At 37.1% G+C, this 20,524-nt stretch overlaps 1 protein-coding gene across 2 annotated transcripts in view; it reads left to right on the top strand.

The window, feature by feature from the left end:
• ppp1r9ba (protein phosphatase 1, regulatory subunit 9Ba) overlaps nucleotides 1-19,238 on the top strand; it is a 51,195-nt gene extending 31,957 nt beyond the window's left edge. Inside the window, exons 3-12 of one of the 2 annotated variants that reach the window (XR_013196752.1) lie at nucleotides 4,824-4,956; nucleotides 5,940-6,060; nucleotides 7,043-7,147; nucleotides 8,058-8,193; nucleotides 12,260-12,400; nucleotides 14,184-14,237; nucleotides 14,424-14,653; nucleotides 14,835-14,931; nucleotides 15,631-18,268; nucleotides 18,311-18,405. Coding sequence is in view for 1 of the 2 variants with exons in the window: in XM_077212090.1 (XP_077068205.1) it covers nucleotides 4,824-4,956; nucleotides 5,940-6,060; nucleotides 7,043-7,147; nucleotides 8,058-8,193; nucleotides 12,260-12,400; nucleotides 14,184-14,237; nucleotides 14,424-14,653; nucleotides 14,835-14,931; nucleotides 15,631-15,684 (1,071 nt within the window). In the remaining variant the exon portion in view is untranslated. Of the gene's footprint in view, nucleotides 1-4,823; nucleotides 4,957-5,939; nucleotides 6,061-7,042; nucleotides 7,148-8,057; nucleotides 8,194-12,259; nucleotides 12,401-14,183; nucleotides 14,238-14,423; nucleotides 14,654-14,834; nucleotides 14,932-15,630 lie in introns of both variants that reach the window. The other variant, XM_077212090.1, reaches the window with a different exon arrangement.
• The last annotated feature ends 1,286 nt before the right edge of the window (nucleotides 19,239-20,524 follow it).

The raw sequence follows: 20,524 nt of genomic DNA, 5'->3' as shown, positions 1-20,524 counted from the left end.
TTATTTTTTGACTCCTTGGAGATTCCTGGGCCCTACTTTTAAAATCTCTGATTTAGAAGATTTACTCTTGCAATTAATTTTATTCCATCAAATTTAATGTGGCTTCTACACTGACTGAAGTCTGTAAGTTTCTTCTGCTCTGTGGAAGGAGTTCACAGAGGATGCATGTGTTTCAGACACATCTGGCCTGTGAATTTCGTGTCGTCCCTTCCAACATTCCTTCTGAGAGAGACTGAGAAAGAGGTACAGAAAAGGAGACACCAAAAAGGACAGAAAAAGTGAGATGGAACAGACTTTTAACCAATTATATAAAACTCACAGATGGCACTTGCACTGCACTGTTTGAAATGGCCTATAGAACATAAGTGACACAATCTGTGTTTACTGGAATCCAGATAATCTAGAATTGAAATGTATTGAATTTTTTCATAGAATGAAAATCACATAATCAGTGATTCAGGCAGTGTAGACATGATTTTAGTATTATATACAGTTGCATTTGCCCCTCCCCTCTTGTACAGCCGTCAAGAGGAAGGATGAAAAAAAAGCAGGACAGGAGGGGGGAGGGAGAGAGTGAGAAGAGGGGATGGGGGGTGGGAATGGTACAACGATGTCATAATCACAATCGCCGGGCCGTTGCCATGGAGACAGAGACATGAGAGGAGGCCGATGGCATTCACAGCGAGGGTGCTCCGACCTGCTGTTCACTTCAGCACTGAGACACAGGAAATATTTTTAGATAAGAGATGGAGCGGATCTGAGGAAGGGACGAGTAGGAGAGAGATGGAGGTGTGAGAGAGAAATAAAACGGTGATGTGGTATATTGAATCTACTGTGCTGGAAAATTCTGATGGTAGTTGGATTTACATGGTTTCTAGGGGGTCTATATGGCTGGTAGACCTGGTTTCAAGCTGGTTACCTTGTTACCTTCGTTCATCGAACTTCATTCCACTGGCGTTCTAAACCTGTAATACTTTATTTCTTGTGTTGAATGGAAAAAGAGGATATTTTGAAGAATATTCTCTCTGGTCTTTTCCAGTAACTTTATGGTGACCACCCATATGATATGATATGATAGATCACCCAAAATTTTAAATTCTGTCATCATTTACTCTCCCTCATGTCGTTCCAAACCTGTGAGACTTTCATTCAGAAGATTTGGACTAAGTTTTATGATCTCTTTATGAACTTTTTGAAATGTCAAAGTGGTAGTTGCATTGACTTTCAATGGAGGGACAGAAATCTCTCAAGATTTCATTAGAATCTCTTTGTTTGTGTTTCGAAGATGAACAAAAGGCTTACTGGTTTGGAACGACATGAGAGTAATTGATGAAAATTTATTTCATTTTTGGGTGAACTAACCCTTTAAGATCCAAATAAAGCACCATAAAAGTAATCCATATGACTTAAATGCTATATTCTTCTCAAGCCATATGATAGATTTATGTGAGAAACAGATTCATATTGAAGATATACAAGGCTATATATATATATATATATATATATATATATATATATATATATATAGACAAGGATATAACCACTGTGACTAAATCATTGACTCAGTAAGTTCAATTTAAGGAACTATCTTTGCTTTTTTTTAGGCTGATTATTCGAGTGATTCATTCATAGTTCAACTTACTTTCTTTGGTATGGACGTTATATACATTATATAGAACATATTGAATTATATAGACTTTTATATTGTTTTTTGAGCTCCTTCATTTTTTCCCCACATAAGAAAAGAAGTATAATATTATGCATTGTAGGATATTATCACATATGATATATTGTGCAATAATCTGGGGTCAGGCTTCTCAATCAGTTGTTAAACCCGTAATGTCATTATATAAACAAACGTTAAAAGTGATGAATCAAAAACCAATGAAATTGCATCATTCTCAAATTGTTCAGAAGTATGATTTGTTAAGTTTTGATAATTTTTTGAAGTTCTCATTTATAAAAACAGTATTTAAGTGTATATATATGGCCTTGCCCCTGATGTAGTCAGTCAGTTGATAGAAAAATACATCAGTGATGGGGTAGAGACCAGAGGGGCGGTAAGTGGGAATTGTAGAGTTTGGAGATGCAGAACTGCTGCGGGTCAATCATCCTTTCCAGTGAAAGATACACATTTATGGAACACCATGCCTGTAGATCTAAAGTTGCTACCAGAACTCGCAGTTTTCTCTACAAAGCTGAAACAATGGCTGAAATCTATACAGCGATGTGAACATTGAGTCTTTTTAGATTAGTTACGTTATTTTTACGAAGTTGTTTGTTAAGAGTTGATGTGTTTAGGTATGTCAATATGCATTGTTAATTTGTTTGGGTACAGCATATACACACATGTATGTGTGTATTTGTATTTGCTTTGTTTCTTGTGATGATTGTTTTTTTGTGTGTGTGTTTTTTTTTGGATGTTTTGATTTTATGTAAAAGCCTAACCAGGGCCGCGGACTGCAAACTAGCTTTACGCTATATTCCCTATGTACACGGCATCGGTTTTCTATGTGTAACAATGCCTAGCGTATTGTCCCTGTTAAATAAACAAACAAAAAATAAATAAATAAATAAAGTATTAAATGAAAAACATTATTGTGGTAAAATATTCCTTGAAATGAAGGGATGAAAGAATTAAATGTTTTGGGTGAGTAGATAAAAAGAGGGAGATGAAATAAGAGGAAGTGAATGATTGTGAAAGACACAAGCTCGGTGGTATGGGTTGGGCTTAGGAAGTTGACAATGACTAAACAAAAATGAGAAGAGAAGAGAAGCTGTGGGGAAAGTCAGTCTCTTTCATTTTGCTGCATTATGTCCTTCTGTACTCAACTACTACTGATGTGCAGAATTATCTGTAGTTTTTCCCAGAAGAAGAGAAGTTGACGGCAGCACAAGTGGAGAGGCAGATGGGTACTGATCACTGCGTTACTCCGCTTCTGATGTAGATTTCCTCCATCAGCAGTTTTTGATATAATTACTATTTCCCACTGCTGTAGGGCATGGGAAGAGATGGAATAAAAAAAATGTTTAAAACATTTTGAGATAACATTCATAATTGTGACATAAACCTTATTCAGAAGTATTAACTTTGTTAGCTGTATTAAGAAACAATGTTATAGGAAAACTCACTCAGACTTCAACATGACTGCAAGAAAAAGTGACTAAGAATTAAATCTAATATGTAATTTAAAATGTTATATGCTGATTAATTAATGAAATGCTCACATTAAATTAAATGAATCACATTATATCACTTTAATAATCAAGATGGCCATAAATCAGTGCAGCTGTGATTCACCTGTAAGCTCTGAATGATTCAATATATTTAAACAAATCTGTCTGACACTAGTTTCGTTCTTGAATGAATCTGCATTTTTGAACAACTGGGTTGAGTGAATGTTTTAATGATTCACTCATCAAGATTCTTCTTTTGATTTGTTTTCAAACAAATCTGTTAAATGAATGATTCAAACGACTCACTCACGTGTCAGCATTCACTTGTTAGCGCCAGCCTCTGGTTCAAATGGAAAAAGTGCCGCCTTGTTTTCTACTCTATTCTGCTGCCCTCCATTTCATTGTTTTTAACATGGGGCTTAGATCAAAGACAACTAACAGGAAGCTGTTACCACAAGATATTCAGCAGAGGTACACACGTGCTGCTTAAAGACTCATGGGTAAACTGTGGTGCTTTATATAGAATAGCACTCTGTTTCCGGAGCAAGGCTTCCTGTTGTAGTTCCCAACTATCATAAATGTCCCCACAGTGATGCACCCATATGCTCGTGTGGTTTCATGGCCCCAGTCTCTCTGATGGAGAACATGATCCATGACTGTAGCAGTAAAAACTACTGCTTTAGTGGCACCCGGGCTACAGAAAAATAATCTTCACTGAAGAAGATGAAGATGAGTAATATCCACTGGCGGTACCAAATTAAACTGTAAAATAATGATTGTCTCCCATATGGTCCATCTGACATTGTTTGTCAGGTTACAGTAGCATGTCTCAGTTAGCACCTGCTGGTAGATGTCACAACTACACCATCTGTACCCTGCTTCTTTCTCCATTGACAGTCATTCAAAAATTAGCTGTGGATTCTGATGAGAATTGTTATATATATATATATATTTTATAATACTATAGAGTGGTTTGCCAGTGTTGTATTTTTTTAATTTATTTTTTAGTGAGGAATAAATATTAATTATTCTAATAATATCAGATAATTTGGCATTTGTATGACATGGCAAGGTTATTGCTGGCTGTTAATTGTTAAATAATGTCACATGTATTGATATTTATCAATTAATAACTCATGATATTTGTATAATAATGATTTATACCTTAAAATGATTTAAAGACTTTTTTCCTCATTATTATTTGTTGCATAAATTCTTTTCAAATCTATACGAAACCAACATAAATACAAAGAGTACATTTCTAAGAACTTGGTACAGGTGTTTTAAACTAGAATTTTACAAGATCTTTCAATATTAATTATTATTGATGTGTGCTTTGGAAGTGACAGGCATTAAATCCTTGTCTGGTGCAGAGTTCTTTTTTTTTTTTGTACCAAATGCTCCAGTGAGTCGATGTGCTGCCCCAGACAGCAACATAGTGTCGGCCCAGATCTGGCCCACACCTGGGCCGTGTTGAATCGACACTATGGCTGTCTGGGGCAGATAGCAGACCCTGTTGTGCTGACTGACTGACCAGTGTCTGAACCCAAGTAAAAAAAAAAAAAAGGCAAAAATAAAATGTTTGCTTTTTTTTTTTGCATTACTATACTCTATACATACTCAAGCTTTTTGACTTGTTTTCTCAGGTTTTCACCACATACTCCAATGAGGACTACGACAGACGCAATGATGATGTTGATCCCATGGCGGCTTCGGCCGAGTATGAGCTGGAGAAGAGGGTGGAGAGACTGGACCTATTCCCCGTCGAGCTGGAGAAGGGTACGTGGCCCACCCTACTAGACCATGTGTTTTTAGAGCCTGTGTGGTATGTCCTTAAGGGTCCTTAACTTCCTGTTTCTCAACAAACTGACTGAAGCAGCTTGTTTTGGTCTGGAAAGTAAGCAGCTTTTGCTGATTATAAAGTCTGAGGGGTCGAGCCCTCTCTCCTAAAGCAGTTACCATAGCTTCTTTAGGTGAAATATCACAGCGTAGACATAGATGAGATTGTGTTCAGCTGTGTAGCTTTGATATTGCAATGGTAAAATTAAAGTTACATTCAATCTGGGCTTAAAAAATACTTGATGAAGAACAAGATCATTCCAAGAGGATTATTTGAAATCAAATGTGTTTATAATTGCTAAATAATTATAATCTCAAAATCTGGTCACAGGATTTACAGTCACAGGATTAGTCACATACTAATCTAGATCATTATCCCAATATTTAGTTATTGGCATCTAAAAGCCTTAAACCTCTGTACCTCATATTAGTATATTTTACTATCATTTATATATACTATTATAATATTTGTTAATATTTTTAATTGCCATTTAATTTTATACTTTCAATTTTAGTTTGTTTTAGTAATTTTATGTGCTTTTGTAATTTTTTTGTTTTTTTATATTTCTATATAGCTTTAATTTATTTGTATTTTGCTACTTAAATTTATTTCAGTTAGTTGTTGATGCAACATTTCTAATTTTCGTTAAGCTTTTATTAATAATTTGTATTTTATTTAATCTTTATTGCTGGAACACTTTTTAAAAAGTTTTTTAGTTTTAGTTAACAATAGCAACACTGATTTAAAGATTGTGTTTTAGTATTTTGATCATAATACTACTTGGGTAAATAACTAAATCAGTAATTTCCACAGCATTGCAGCCTATAGACTTGATGTCTTCCTGCATATTATAACTCTGTGTTGTGTTGATTTACGAGGCATGTGAACTAGTCATGATAACACTGTGATTTCTTCCGGTCAGATAAAGACGGACTGGGAATCAGCATCATCGGGATGGGTGCCGGTGCAGACATGGGCCTAGAAAAACTGGGAATCTTCGTCAAGACTGTGACGGAAGGGGGAGCCGCCCACCGAGACAATAGGTCAGTAAGAGAAACTGTGATGCTGATACATACATTTATGCTTTTGTCAAAATGAGTAGTGTCCATAAGTGTACATGGTTTTGATATTTTATAAAACAGAAGTTCATCATGCTTGACTGAGAATTCAGTCAACACACATGCATGGAAGGAAGGATGGTGTAATTTATTGATCTATATTCAGTTGAATCTGACCTTGCAAAGTCGTCTGGGGATTTTCAGACCCTGGAGTAAATCATGAAGGTCATGGACAAGTTTCTTCTATCCTTCAAGCTCAAGAGATTAAAAAAATAAAAATAACAACAGTAATTCAGCCTAGAGAAAGTCCACTTTTGCTCATGACGATCCTTCAGATCACAGGAGATACAGCGAGTGTTATGCTTCTTAATAAAAATTCATAACGTTAGTTATTTCTCTCAGGGCTTGAGTCAGTAGGTTCGTGGTGCATTGCAGTGGCTTCCTTCTCCTTTTTCCATGACAGTTACAAACCTAGAAGCTACAGGAGACATACAAATCTAATAAACCAATGCTAAAATGTGCTGTAACCACATGTGTTTTCCCAAGCACCTAGATATTGAATGGGACTGACTTTAGCGTTAAGAAACAACTTCATGCTCACTTTCTGGCTCCTGAATGGTCTTTCTGCTGTCAATCAAACGTACGGCTGCCCTGACAAACTGGCTACTCGGGCCATTTTGGATGGGGTTGGATAGTTCGACATGTTTTGTGACTGAGAGGGTCCATCAATCATTTTAATGGCCTGGAATACAAGAAGTGGTTTAGTTAAGTGAGGCACTGATTCACTGCTGCTGTCGGTCAGTTTTCAGGTCTATTTCAGACCGAATAAATTATTCCTTTGGCATTGTCAATTTCTTTGCACATAGAGTGATGAGATTGTTTAGTAACTTGGCCCAAGATGAAGCAGCTATTTTACAGAAGCGCTCCCCCCTGAGCCGTTATCTTGGTTTCTTCTTCCCTTTGGTAGGATCCAGGTGAATGACTTGATCGTGGAGGTGGACGGAACCAGTCTGGTGGGCGTAACCCAGAATTTCGCTGCATCGGTCCTCAGAAACACCAGCGGCACTGTCAAGTAAGGAAACTAAACAACATTTGCATCAAATCCGTAATATGAGTAAAATCAGTAGTATTGTGAAATATTATTACAATTTAAAATGTTTGTTTTATATATTTATATATATAAAAATGTAATTTATTTCTGTGATCAAAGCTGATTTACAGCATCATTACTCCAGTCTTCAGTGTCACATGATCTTTCAGAAATCATTTTTATTTTTATATGCTAATTTGGTGCTTAAGAAAATTATTATTATTATCAATGTTAAAAACAGTTGTGCTGCAGCCTGCTTAATATTTTTGTGGAAACTGATGCACTTTTTCTTTTTTTTGTGTGATGAATTCAGGTAGATCTCAAGCTCTAGTGTATTAGAACGTAATTTAATCCAGCATTATCTTCTATTGTCTCTTGTCAGATACTCATTGACTCACTATAATCTCTAATAGTGCCGTTATAATGCAGTATATCAAAAAGATTGCTGCCTTCTGTCACTTTGACCTGTGTGGTTGTATCTACAATCAAGATGATGGATTGGGTTGTGGCAATTCAAACAAGCTCACACATCTGCGTCCTGTTTTCTCTTAATCTGTCCTCGCTTGGCGTGGATGGTCTATGATTGCAGTGCAGGAAAATAGAAAATGTGATTAATAGACGAAGCTTAAGCACAGTGGAAGAGATCATGTTTAATAATAACTTTTATTTTTGTGGAATTCCTTGATTAAAAATCAGTCAATCAGTTAATACAGTTGAATGCATACATCAGGATGGTGATGAAGTTTTTGATATTATTTGATTATTTTTTTTATAATGAAGGTCTTTTCCAGTACACAATACAGTATATTTTCACTAGACATCACCCTTCAAAAACAGTACAGGAATGGCAGCTAGTCCACTAGGTCACCTGATTGGCTGGTGTTTGTTGCAGGTTTGTGATTGGCCGAGAGAAACCGGGGGAACAGAGTGAGGTGGCCCAGCTGATCCAGCAGACACTGGAACAAGAGAGATGGCAGAGAGAAATGATGGAGCAACGCTACAACCCCTACATGGAAGAGGATGAAGAGGTAAAACTTCATATGATACACAATGGACCCTTTAACGGTCAACTTTTTAAATTTGTGACTAATGCAGAATTAGTGTGTTGTATTTTGGACTTTTTTTTTTTCAAAATCCTAGCTATCACTATTTATTTAAAAGTGAAATATTTTCAATTGTAAAATATAAATTCTATTAGTGCTGCATGATTATTCTAGATAAAACCGAAATCAGCTTAGTGTGATTAACAAATTGCAAATGCTACGATTTAATTATGCGCTGCATGTTTCAGAGTGAAGCGCAGCACTGTGTTCTTACACGAGAGCACCTCAATATCTGCACGAGTATGAAACGACTCAGTTTGCAGTCAGTGCTGCGCCACACAAACTCAATATCTGCTTCTGCTCTGAGTTTAGGTTGAGTTAACGTGCATTTGGGAACGTAACATGCACCGACCATCTTCACATGCTTCTATTGAGAAGCGCTTATGAACAAAAGGGAAGCTTTAATGTTTGAAAATAAAGAAATCAAGTCAGCCATAAATATTAGTAGTGTAATTTCATACTTGTAAAATAAAGAGAGATATTACAGTAATATTTTTAACTTTTGTCATTTTTAGATTTTTATTTATTAATAGCAATAATTAGTATTATTATTATCACTATTTTATAGCCATATTAATATATAATCACAGAATTTTGGTTAAATTGTGCCGCCCTACAAACAAGCACAGCAAAATTATTTAGAAATTCTTTTAAATCACAATCATAATTTTGATCAGAAAAAGCACAATTTGATTTTTTCCCTAAATAGTGCAGCACTATTTTCCATTTTTTAAATATGTTTCCTAAACTCGCCACCATTACAAGGTTTTAAATTGTATATTATTTTATTTTATTAGACAAAAAAAAAAGTGAAATACACTCATTTGTCAAGGATAACACAATAAAGTTAAAAACTTGTTTCCATTGCAGTCCTTGATGTAAAGCACAAACTTCACTCCTAGTGACAGGTTACTTTGGCATTGCATGCTATTATAAATACAAAGCTACAATAAGCTTCCGCATTTGCAAAGTTTACAATCACATTTAACATCCACTCAATACACTAATACAAATTCATCACTAAAACAACCTATCTAATAAACAACTTTTGACTTTCAAATTAAAACCAACAATAATTGAAATACTTTTAATATCCAGAGGCAACTTATTTCACATTTGAGCCCCTGAGTATTCGAAAGACCTACGACCATACAAAGTTTTAAAACTATATAATGTAATATCCACGAGACTTTGCCTAGCATTATAAAAATGTCCCTCACTTACCTGAGAAATATGTTTTAAAATATATAGGAGCTTTATTATTGATTATTTTGTGTACCTTTTTTCATTTAAAATGTGTTACTCTGCTTTCTATAGGTAATCAATCAAAATGGGATACATCAACAAGTTTAAAACTACTGAAACCTAAAACCAGATTTCTGTTTTAACTTATCCATGTGAATGACCAGATTTGAAAGTTGTACATTTAGCTTTGAGGCTTGGAAATGTTTTTGGGGCTTGAATATATGCACCCATTTGCAAAATTATTGAAAAAACAAACATTGTTTTCACTCAATGTTGTATAAAATTGCTTTTAGATATGTTATGTGTTATAGAACATCTACTAAATCTATTATTTTGCTTCCAATTGAGTGGCTCCCCATGCACTGCATATGTTATTCCTTTTTAGCGCCTCTGACCTCAGATTTCACAAGTTACACTGGTAATCCCAGTCACTGGGTGTGTCATACTTTTACGTAACATTTGCTGATGGCACTGACGGTCAGCAGCTTTCTTGGAGAATATGGACACAAGATTACAGTAGGACCATCTTCATCACAGCCTTGTCAGCTGGCGTCTGTTTCTCAACTTTGTATTGGTATGAGTGGGGTTTAGGAAGCTCAATTCGTATTTACATTCAATTTTAAACCACGTTTAAGTTTCTAATTCGTTCAGCTTCATATTCACAAGTAAATCGTGGGTGGAAAAGACAAACTTTCCATGTTAAGAAATGTTTAACACAAATACTGTAAATATTACAGACAAACAGTGAAAGCAAGTTAGAGGGGAAGAGTCAAGTGACTCATTTCAGACATTGTTTCGTTTACTTTATAGACTGCAATCATATACATTTAGTTATCTGCAACAGCATGCTTTTACCATCACTAACATGTGATTTTCACTTCAGAATGTGACAGATTTATGGGGAATGATATTTTACCTTGTTCTTGGCAATGCATTAACACAGCTGAGGTATTCAGTTTTTTATGACATGTTTAAAATGCTCAACTCATAAATCAAGTTAAACTAAAAGAAGTGTTTTTTTTTCAACAGCTAATACAATCTTATTGCATTCATCTTGCTGTAATCTTTAATGGCAGGTTATTAGAGACATGATGTCAACATTCCTTCATCGAAACACTCTTTCAGGAACCATGATATAACAATATTTAGCTCTGTTTTAAAGCATTCATTGCTTTAACACGTTCAACCTGTACCTCCTCTACATGTCTCATGATTTGTCCTCCACACCTGCCCACTTAGCTGTGGCGTGAAGGGAATTGATTAATAATTCAGATATTAAAGATTGACAAGTTCTCACATTTGATATTTTTGGAGATCTTGGGTAGGGCAGAATTCCATCACAGTGCATCTCACGGCTTAATTTGCCAACTCAGCGCCCTCTCAGCACGTTCTCCTCCGCAACACTGAGCGCACGTCTGTCTGATGTTATCTTAACGTTTGACAAGTGCTAAAACAGACCGTTTGTCTGCTACTTCACCCACATGGCAGAGTTGGACCCAGGCAGACAGAACGACAAACTGGGCTCACTGACATAGAAAAACACATTTGTAAATACAGGATATATATATATATATAATTTTATTCAGCAAGGACACATAATTATTCAAGACTGCAGTAAGGACTTTTACATAATATATTTATATTTGTATTATTATTTTGTTTTATATATTGGATTAAAACGGAATACATTAACAATAGTGCATTCAAATAGGTTAGAATTTTGTTTTTATTATACATTTTTATGTGAAGTAAATGTAAAATATTATTTGAAATTATTACATCCTAAATTTCAAGCTTCTATTACCAAAGACTATTACATGTGTAATTTGCTCAGAAAATGGACATTTGTTTTTCAGTTAAATAATATTATATTAAATATTAGAAAAAGCAGAAGTGATTTTCATTTTTTGGTAAATTATCCCTTTGAGATGAGATTATAAGTTATTGTGATTCTTCGTTCTTTTCTTGTAATGTTGAACTGATACTAACCTACAAAATTGTAAAGGTCATTATTAACAAGATCAAAACTCTACATCAGAGGAACCAAGATTTTCACCAAGCATTTCTGTCACATCACATGTGTCGTGAACTGTGACTGTTTTCCTGTTAAGAGTTTACACTGTTCACTCATCCAGACAGGAAGTCATTGTGCGAGAGTTAGCCTGCTCATTTCCTAACTTGTAGGGGAAGTCCATTTTTAAAATGATGTTTGTAAAGTAGTGTATTTGCAGTGGCTTTTAGGGAGTGTTGGGTATATGACGGGTGTTTTTGGGGTGAGAGTAATAGCAGTTTTGGGATTTTGGGAAAGACTTTGTGTGTTTATTTAAGGTCCAAGATATTCCCCAAGGTTTTGACAGCTCCCAAATCACTCTAAATCTGACCCATCAATGTATCAAGCGGTTGCAGTTCTTTCAATTTGCTTTTATCCGGCTTTACTTCATCTTCCTGCAGCTGCACAGTCAATTCAAAATGGTGGTTGGCCAGTCACAGGGTTTTTTTTTAGAGTGTCCTGGCATGCATTTTCCCCTTGATCCAATTGGTTTCTGCCTAGCTTAACTCTGACATCTAGTGGTAAATGTTATTTACACACTGATCAGACACCAATACATACCATAAGTCCTAAAAATAAACTTATTTTGCTTCAAAATCCATAAAATAAGATTAAAAATCAGATATACAAATCTTATTTGCACGTGTCTCAATGTCTTTCTTTATTTGTCTCTCTCCATTTCTTGTCCTTGTTCAGACGGGTGAATATGCTACAGATGAAGAAGAGATGAGCCCCATGTTTCCTAATGCCATCGAGGTGTTTGACCTGGCAGAGAATGAAGACATGGTTTCTCCTGTGGAGATGGACCCAGAGAAACTTGCTCACAAGTTTAAGGAGGTCAGTAGAACATACAAGGGGAACTTCCAAACCTGGCCACTCGTAAACACATGACCTGAAAAAATATGCAAAACTGTTCTAACTGGCATTATTGACTTATGTTATATTTATATTTTGAACTATAGGTATCATTATGAATGTTTTTTAAACTCTTTTTTTATTTTAGTGTATTGTTTTACTTTGATCTAAGTGTCTGTCCTTCCTGTCCATCTATCATCCATCCATATATCTATCTGTTTTTCTGTCTGCCTTTCTGTCTGTCTGTCTGTCTGCCTTTCTGTCTGCCTTTCTGTCTGTCTGTCTGTCTGCCTTTCTGTCTGCCTTTCTGTCTGTCTGTCTGCCTTTCTGTCTGTCTGTCTGCCTTTCTGTCTGTCTGTCTGCCTTTATGTCTGTCTGTCTGTCTGCCTTTCTGTCTGTCTGTCTTTCTGTCTGTCTGTCTGCCTGCCTTTCTGTCTGTCTTGTTGTCTGTCTGTCTTTCTGTCTGTCTGTCTGTCTGTCTGCCTTTCTGTCTGTCTGTCTGCCTTTCTTTCTGTCTGTCTGCCTTTCTGTCTGTCTGTCTGCCTTTCTGTCTGTCTGTCTGCCTTTCTGTCTGTCTGTCTTTCTGTCTGTCTGTCTGTCTGTCTGTCTGCCTTTCTGTCTGTCTGCCTTTCTGTCTGTCTGTCTGTCTGCCTTTCTGTCTGTCTGTCTGCCTGTCTGTCTGTATGCCTTTATGTCTGTCTGCCTGCCTGTCTGTCTGCCTTTCTGTCTGTCTGTATGCCTTTATGTCTGTCTGCCTGTCTTTCTGCCTTTCTGTCTGTCTGTCCTTCTGTCTGTTTGTCTGTCTGCCTGCCTGTCTTTCTGTCTATCTTTCTGTCTGTCTGTCTTTCTGTCTGTCTGTCTGTCTGTCTGTTTGTCTGCCTGTCTTTCTGTCTATCTTTCTGTCTGTCTGTCTGTCTGTCTGTCTGTCTGTCTGCCTTTCTGTCTGTCTGTCTGTCTGTCTGTATGCCTTTCTGTCTGTCTGTCTGCCTGTCTGTCTGCCTTTCTGTCTTTCTGCCTTTCTGTCTGTCTGTCTTTCTGCCTTTCTGTCTGTCTGTCTTTCTGCCTTTCTGTCTGTCTGTCTGTCTGTCTGTCTGTCTGTCTGTTTGTCTGTCTGCCTGTCTGTCTGTCTTTCTGTCTGTCTTTCTGCCTTTCTGTCTGTCTGTATGCCTTTCTGTCTGCCTTTCTGTCTGTCTGTTTGTCTGTCTGCCTGTCTGTCTTTCTGTCTGTCTGTCTGCCTTTCTGTCTGTCTGTCTGTCTGCCTTTCTGTCTGTCTTTCTGACTGTCTGTCTGTCTTTCTGTCTGTCTGTCTGTCTGCCTTTCTGTATGCCTTTCTGTCTGTCTGTCTGTCTGTCTTTCTGCCTTTCTGTCTGTCTTTCTGTCTGTCTGTCTTTCTGTCTGTCTGTCTTTCTGCCTTTCTGTCTGTCTGTCTATCTGTCTGTCTGTCTGTCACTTTTAAAACTTGATATTTTAAAATTAAAGATTTTACTGTTTGAATTTAAATTAAAAGGCCTTAAATTATGTGTTTCTTAATGGGAAAAAATATTGAAACATTTTTAATATTGATTTATAACATTATGGTCATCAATATTGTACATCCTTAAAATAAGTCTTACTTTAAAAGTACCTAAATATATTATTATATAGCTTAAATTTAATGTTTTGTAGACACCTATCTGTAAGATTTTAAATCAGTAATCAAGAAAAATGTACATTAACATTGCTTCCATTTGATGCTTCAGTACCCTCTCCATCTCTGTGTCTCCAGCTCCAGATCAAACATGCTGTGACCCAAGCTGAGATCCAGCAGCTCAAGAGGAAGGTATGACTGACCGTCACAGACACCACTTGTACATGTCATTTTGTTTGCTTGTACATGTCATGTTGCTTGTACATGTCATTTTGTTTGCTTTAGATTTCAAGGTTTCAGAATAATAAACATTTGTAAGAGATCTTTAAACAACCTTTATTTACCCTTGTGACAAGATCTCTCTCTCTGTCTCTGTAGCTGGCTCACGCTGAGCAGGATAAGCTGCGCTGGAGGATGGAAAGGGCTCAGTTGGAGCAGACGGTGAGAGAGAATAAGGAGCGGATGGAGAAGTTAGAGGGCTATTGGATGGAGGCTCAGAGCTTGTGCCAGGCAGTGGACGAGCACCTGAAAGAGACGCAGACGCAGTACCAGGCGCTGGAGCGCAAGTACAGCAAAGCCAAACGCCTCATCAAAGAGTACCAGCAGAAGTGAGTGCGGGAAATGGTGGATAATAGCCAGTCAGACTCAATATAATGACTTTAATCAGGATTACAAAGCTAAATAAGCATGTATCATGGGGTTTGTGGTTGAAGGATTTGGACAAAACTCCTTCATGTGACCTAGCGAAAGGGTTTAAACTAAGTTGTGTTTATGTGTGTCCTAATGCAGAGAGATTGAGTATTTGAAGAAGGAGACAGCGCAGCGCAGAGCACAAGAGGAGTCAGAGGCCAGCCACAAGGTGGAGACAGAAAATCTCCAGGAGAAGGTGCGTTTGGAAATCAGTATTTCCAGAAACTGCCAATGCAGTTCATTCTCATTCACTCATACATCAGTTACGTTTACGTGCACCCAAATAATCGGATTTATGGCTCAATTGGACTGAAAAGCCTTCGCGTAAACATCTAACTCGATGTGATTGAGCTCAATCTGAATTAAATTTAGATTGGATTGAAAGGGGTGGACATGAAATAATCTGATCAACAGAAAAAAAAGTAAGCATGTAAACGACTACAATGCCTGTGTGGTCTGCATACTTGAATGCAAATAGTAGTTTTATACTAAATTATTGGTTCCTGCTAAAACAGACATCACTCTTAATATTTATCATACTTAGGGTTAACGTTTACACTACCATTCAAAATTTGGGGTTTGAGCAGCATATCATCATATTAGAATGATTTCTATATGGTCATGTGACACTGAAGACTGGAGTAATGATGCTAAAAATTCGGCTTTGACATCACAGGAATAAATTACATTCATAAATAAATGAAAAGCGAAAACAGCTATTTTAAATTGTAATAATCTTTCACAATATTACCGTTTTACTGTATTGATTGTTGATCAAGTAGATGCAGCCTTTGAGCGGTATTTAAATTATTTACGAATAAAAGCATATGGTATGTGTATAAAAATGTAAATATAAAATATAACTTGCTTAACCTCCAATGTATTTCCATCTCAGATTACTGACTTGGAGTCAAAGGTTGGCGCTCTGAAGAGCTTGGAGCCTTCGTAAGTCTTCCACTGTGGAACTGACGGAGAGAATGACAGAAACGCCTTCAACTCCGCCCACTCTACCCTCCGACCACATTTTTCCTCCATGACCTGAAGAACCTGATGGACTACAGGAAACATGCTGAGGAGATGTTACCGGGGACAAAGAAGGGGACAAAACAAACACTGTACCAGACGGCCGGGGGACGTCTAGCTATCAGGAGGCCCTTTTTTATAGTCATTTATTCATGTTCTCCTTGTTTCTTTTTAAGCACCCTTAAAGGTATTATGAGCCTCTCTGTTCTCGGCAGGAATGTAGAACCTCTTCGTTAATAAATGTTCACTCACATGCTTTCAGGAGAAGAACGAAGCGGTTGCCAGACGAAGACGGCACGGATGCCCACACGCACCATTAATTAATGTAGGATCAGAGCGAGGCGCGGCCTGTATCGCAGTGACTGACAAGAGGACTGTTTGTATATATTCTGGCATATATTTAAATATTAAAATCGCTTAAGCAATGTGCTTAGGGGGTGGGGGGGAGATGGGGTAAGGGCTTTACCCTTCACATATAGGCAAATAATACAGTGAAAGTCCATTGTTGCATGGCAAAAGAGATGGTCAAGTTTTTGTTTTTTAGGCCAAATTGGAAAACAGGGTGTGAAAAGTGTAATCTTGACATTTAGAGTTAGCATTCATGAGCTTTTTATGTTTTCTTTCTGTGTAAAAGATATGGTAATGGTAGTGTAGAATGAACAGGGGCTTATGGGTAATGGTTTCTTCACAGGAGAAACATCTCCCTGTGCTTAAACTCCAGCGCTTGTGGTTAGTTGGTGCAGTGTTTATGTGCAATGCACAGTGTGCCTCATTCAACCCTGCAATGCCGCCTGACTCTGTAATGTGAAGGTGTAAGAATTCTGAATCAATCAGAAATATGGCCTTGCTTAATTGCTACACAAAACCTTTTACCCTCTTTGTTTTAAGCATTCTTAGTGTATTTACTACAATGTTTTGGTCTCCGGGGACCACGGTAAGTGCATTTGGATTGCACTACAGAGAGTCCTGGGGAATCTTAAAGTTGTATGTCTCTGTTGGCTTTCATTGTCCTCTGTCCTGCTGGACGTGATTTGATTCAGTATTATCATTCCATATACATTGATATGGAATCTCCTTTTAGTTTTTTTTGTGGTGTTTGTGGTAAGCCACTTTGGTCTTTTTTTGTGTTCTTTTAAATTGTTCTCCTGGGAAAACTGGAATTTTGACCAATTGTGCGGCTTCAATGGGCTCGATTTAGTGTTGACAAGCATAATTCGTGTAAAATCTTCGTAAACCCATTCTTATGTAAATTCTTGCATCTAATTGAGTGTTCCGTTTTTTAGAAGCTGTGAAGCATCTCGAGACCCTGCGTTCTTTTCTTTCTTTATTAGGCTGCGTCCGAAAGCTTAGGCAGCTGACTTGCCTCGCTGCCCTATCAGGCAATGACTTAGCAGGCACCGTTTGCGCACGAAGGTTTCTCACGAAACTGATATATGACAGACTGCGACAAAATAGAGAGTGCTTTAGTGATAACTAAGCAAACATTGAATTACTATAATACAAATTTTCTTGCTAGAAATTACATCAAAAGTGGGAAAAAGTTGGTCAGAATCTTTGTTTACACAAAATGAACAGCAACCTTTCAGACCCCATATTTATTTTGAGCTTAACTGTCATGAAATGGAACACACAGGATTGTGGGATATCTTAGGCAGTGAAGGATACGTCTATGCTGCCTTCAAAAATCAATCAGTTGAAGGTTTCTTAGTAGACAGGATGTGTGACATACGGTTTCTTAGTAGACAGGATATGTGACACACGATCATTGGATTAGGACGTGCCTTGTTGACTTCCTACCTCCATGTATTTTTCAGCTTTCGGACGCAGCCTTAGGTACTGCCTCTCAAGTTTTAAACTGAAAAATGTCTTCTGTGTGAACAGCCCTTAAAATCATTATTTCCTGAGATTATAGTCTAGTCGGATAGCTGTGGCCTGTTCTCTTCACTGTTGGGCCTCTCACATCAATCGTATAAATTAAACAGAACCGAGTTTGTTTTTCAAATGCCGGTGTTGTGCTGAATTCTGTGACCCTAGTAGGCGCCTACTAGGGTCACAAAATTGGGCACCACACCTGTAAACTCAGCACAGTATTGAAAACCCTCAAGTATTGGAGTTCTTCCATTTCCCCCCGAAAGTATTTACGTGTTTAGCTTTTTATCCGTTTGTTTATTTTCATATTGTTTTTAATACTTTTTTTCAATATTACAAGTCATTTTACATTGGTTAAAAATGTTGAGCAACAGGGTAACACTGAGAATACATAGGACAAAGAGTTTTGTCAAACAATGCAACAAACACATAGGCCTATTCTAGGAATCTTACAATCATTGATATTCCGCGGGTAAGTCTAACGTATTTTGCGCGTCAATCATCCTAAACCGCAATAAGACTTGAGTTTATGTCTGACCTTCGTTGTCATAGTCACCTAAAACAATTTTTCAAACAAGCGAGGTCAAGCACTGACAGGAAACGATATTTCTCGCTCTATTAATTATGGGACTATTATCTCAGTTTTACAGCTCTTAATTCGTTGACTGTTTAACACTGACTAGAAACCTCAGCGTTATCTAGCAACCAAGTGCAGAACGTTATTTGAGAAATTACAAAATGATTAACGCCGCAGTAAATGTAAATAGTTCTCAAAAATTGAGAAACCATGATTTCCTATCCACAAGGAAGAAGCTTATTAGTTTGACAAGGACCTAAGACATTCAAACAAAACGGTCATATTTGCTGTGTATAGTTCTGTTTACTGTGAGCCTCTGTTTGCTGGGATTTTTTATTGTAATGTGCTGGCTAGTACACAATGACCATGTGTATGGATGTCCAGACGGTGGCACAGTTGAAACATTGAAACATCATTTATTTCCCCCGTGCATTGCACTGTAGAAACGAGCAAACTGAGTTATGGAGGACACTTTGAATCTTATTAACGCTTTAAAATTTCACACTTTAGCTTAGCTTAGCATAGCTGCTGCCTTTAATGAAATGACTTTGCTTCCATGTACAGGAAAGAGCTGTGTTTATCTCCTCACTTGCTGGTATAAAAGTTGGTTCCTCTTTATTTTTGCTGTCTACAGTGTGTTTAAATCGAAATCTAGTAATAAAAATGAGTACAGAATAACATGTTTAAAGATGTAGTAACGCTGTGGTGTTGTTACATGCATCAACTTGTTTGGAACTATATTGGAGGGGGGAAAATGCAACAACTTGTAATTTGATTGTAATTTCATAATTATGGCATTATCACATTTGTCTGACACCTAAAGTAAAGCTGGAACCCCTGTGATTTTATAGTTGTTTTACGAACTTGACTCCATTTTCCTGTGTACTATTTTAGTTCCTTTTTTACCCCTGCCATGTAAATTGCTACCACATGAACAAGAGGAAGATGTTCTCCATTTGAAATAATATCATCATGTTCAATAATTGCATAAGTACTGTCATAATAAATGCAGAAATGTGCTGAGCAACACCAAATTTTGTCTGTGTTGAAAGACGGTGTGGAAATAGGTACATTGTTGAGGAGGTGATTTTCTATGACGTTTTGTTGAGTTGAAATGTATTTCTTCCTTTGACATTATAGTAGCACCCAGCGATATTGCAAAAAAAAAATAACTTCATGCAAATACAGAAGACAACAGTGCATTATTATTTTTCTGTTTCACAAAAAATAAGGGTGGGAAATAATAATGCGTTGCCTTCTGTGGATATCAGTATGTGGCCATGTTTGGAATGTCATTATTTCTGTCATTCCATTAGGTGCGATCACAGCTAACGGGGAGCATTCTCAGACCTTCGGCTAACGGTCTTGCAAGGTTATGAACAAACATTCTTCGGAAGAACAACTTCTAGTAATGTTAATAGAATGTTCGTTCAAAGTTATCTGGTCTTTAATAACGAATCACAAACACGATATTCATACATCGTTCGCGGAATGTTTTTCTGCAACATTTTAGCTGGATGTTTGTCTAATGCTTCTTGTTAAATATAGTTTAGAGAACAGTCAATACCATTTTCATAACTTAATGAGAATGTTAGCAAATCATTCTTAGAACATTTTAGTTAGCTGGGGTTATTGTCACAGAAATTATAGGCCTAGGCTACTTTTTATGGATCCATGCCACTACATTTTAGGAAAAAGAAACCCAGACCCGCTGTGATTTAGCGATGTCCGAATCGATTCTCTTTTGAGCCGATTATTTCAAAGAAGGAACCAGTTTGAATTCGTTTGAATAGAGGGTTTGCACCTACGTCACGATTTGGTGAGTTACCTGGATGCACGGCCATATTGGAGATACTCGGTGGTAAACAACAGCATGGATTGCACAGTTTATGTACTACTGAACACATTGTTACACTAATTTATGATGTCTAAACTACTTAAAAAAACACATGGAAGCTGCAAAATCATATAGAGAATGACTTAGTATAGAGAAAGAGCGCGGAATTTTGACAAACTAAAGTTGATATGTGGTAAAGATCCGAACGAGCTAACTTCTCTAGCCCTTACTGCTATTCTTCCTTCTATTTCTTATCCCGACATAGGCTGCGTTCAGATTGTCAGTCCAAACCAGTTCAGGTTTGAAATTCTATTCAAATCACATATCAGGAAATAGTCTCCGGTTACTATCGTAACCTCAGTTCCCTGAGAGGCGGGAACGAGACATTACGTCAGTTGTGATGTATATGGGAACTCCTCCCTTCTCCACTTTCGCTGAAATCTTATGGGCTGATGCCAGCTGGGGACAGCTGGCCAATTGATG

Source organism: Siphateles boraxobius, unplaced genomic scaffold (genome assembly GCF_051911475.1).
Source record: "Siphateles boraxobius isolate OS27281-9 unplaced genomic scaffold, OSU_SipBor_1 66, whole genome shotgun sequence".
Taxonomy (NCBI): Eukaryota; Metazoa; Chordata; class Actinopteri; order Cypriniformes; family Leuciscidae; genus Siphateles; species Siphateles boraxobius.
This window is presented reverse-complemented; position numbering and strand designations above follow the sequence as displayed.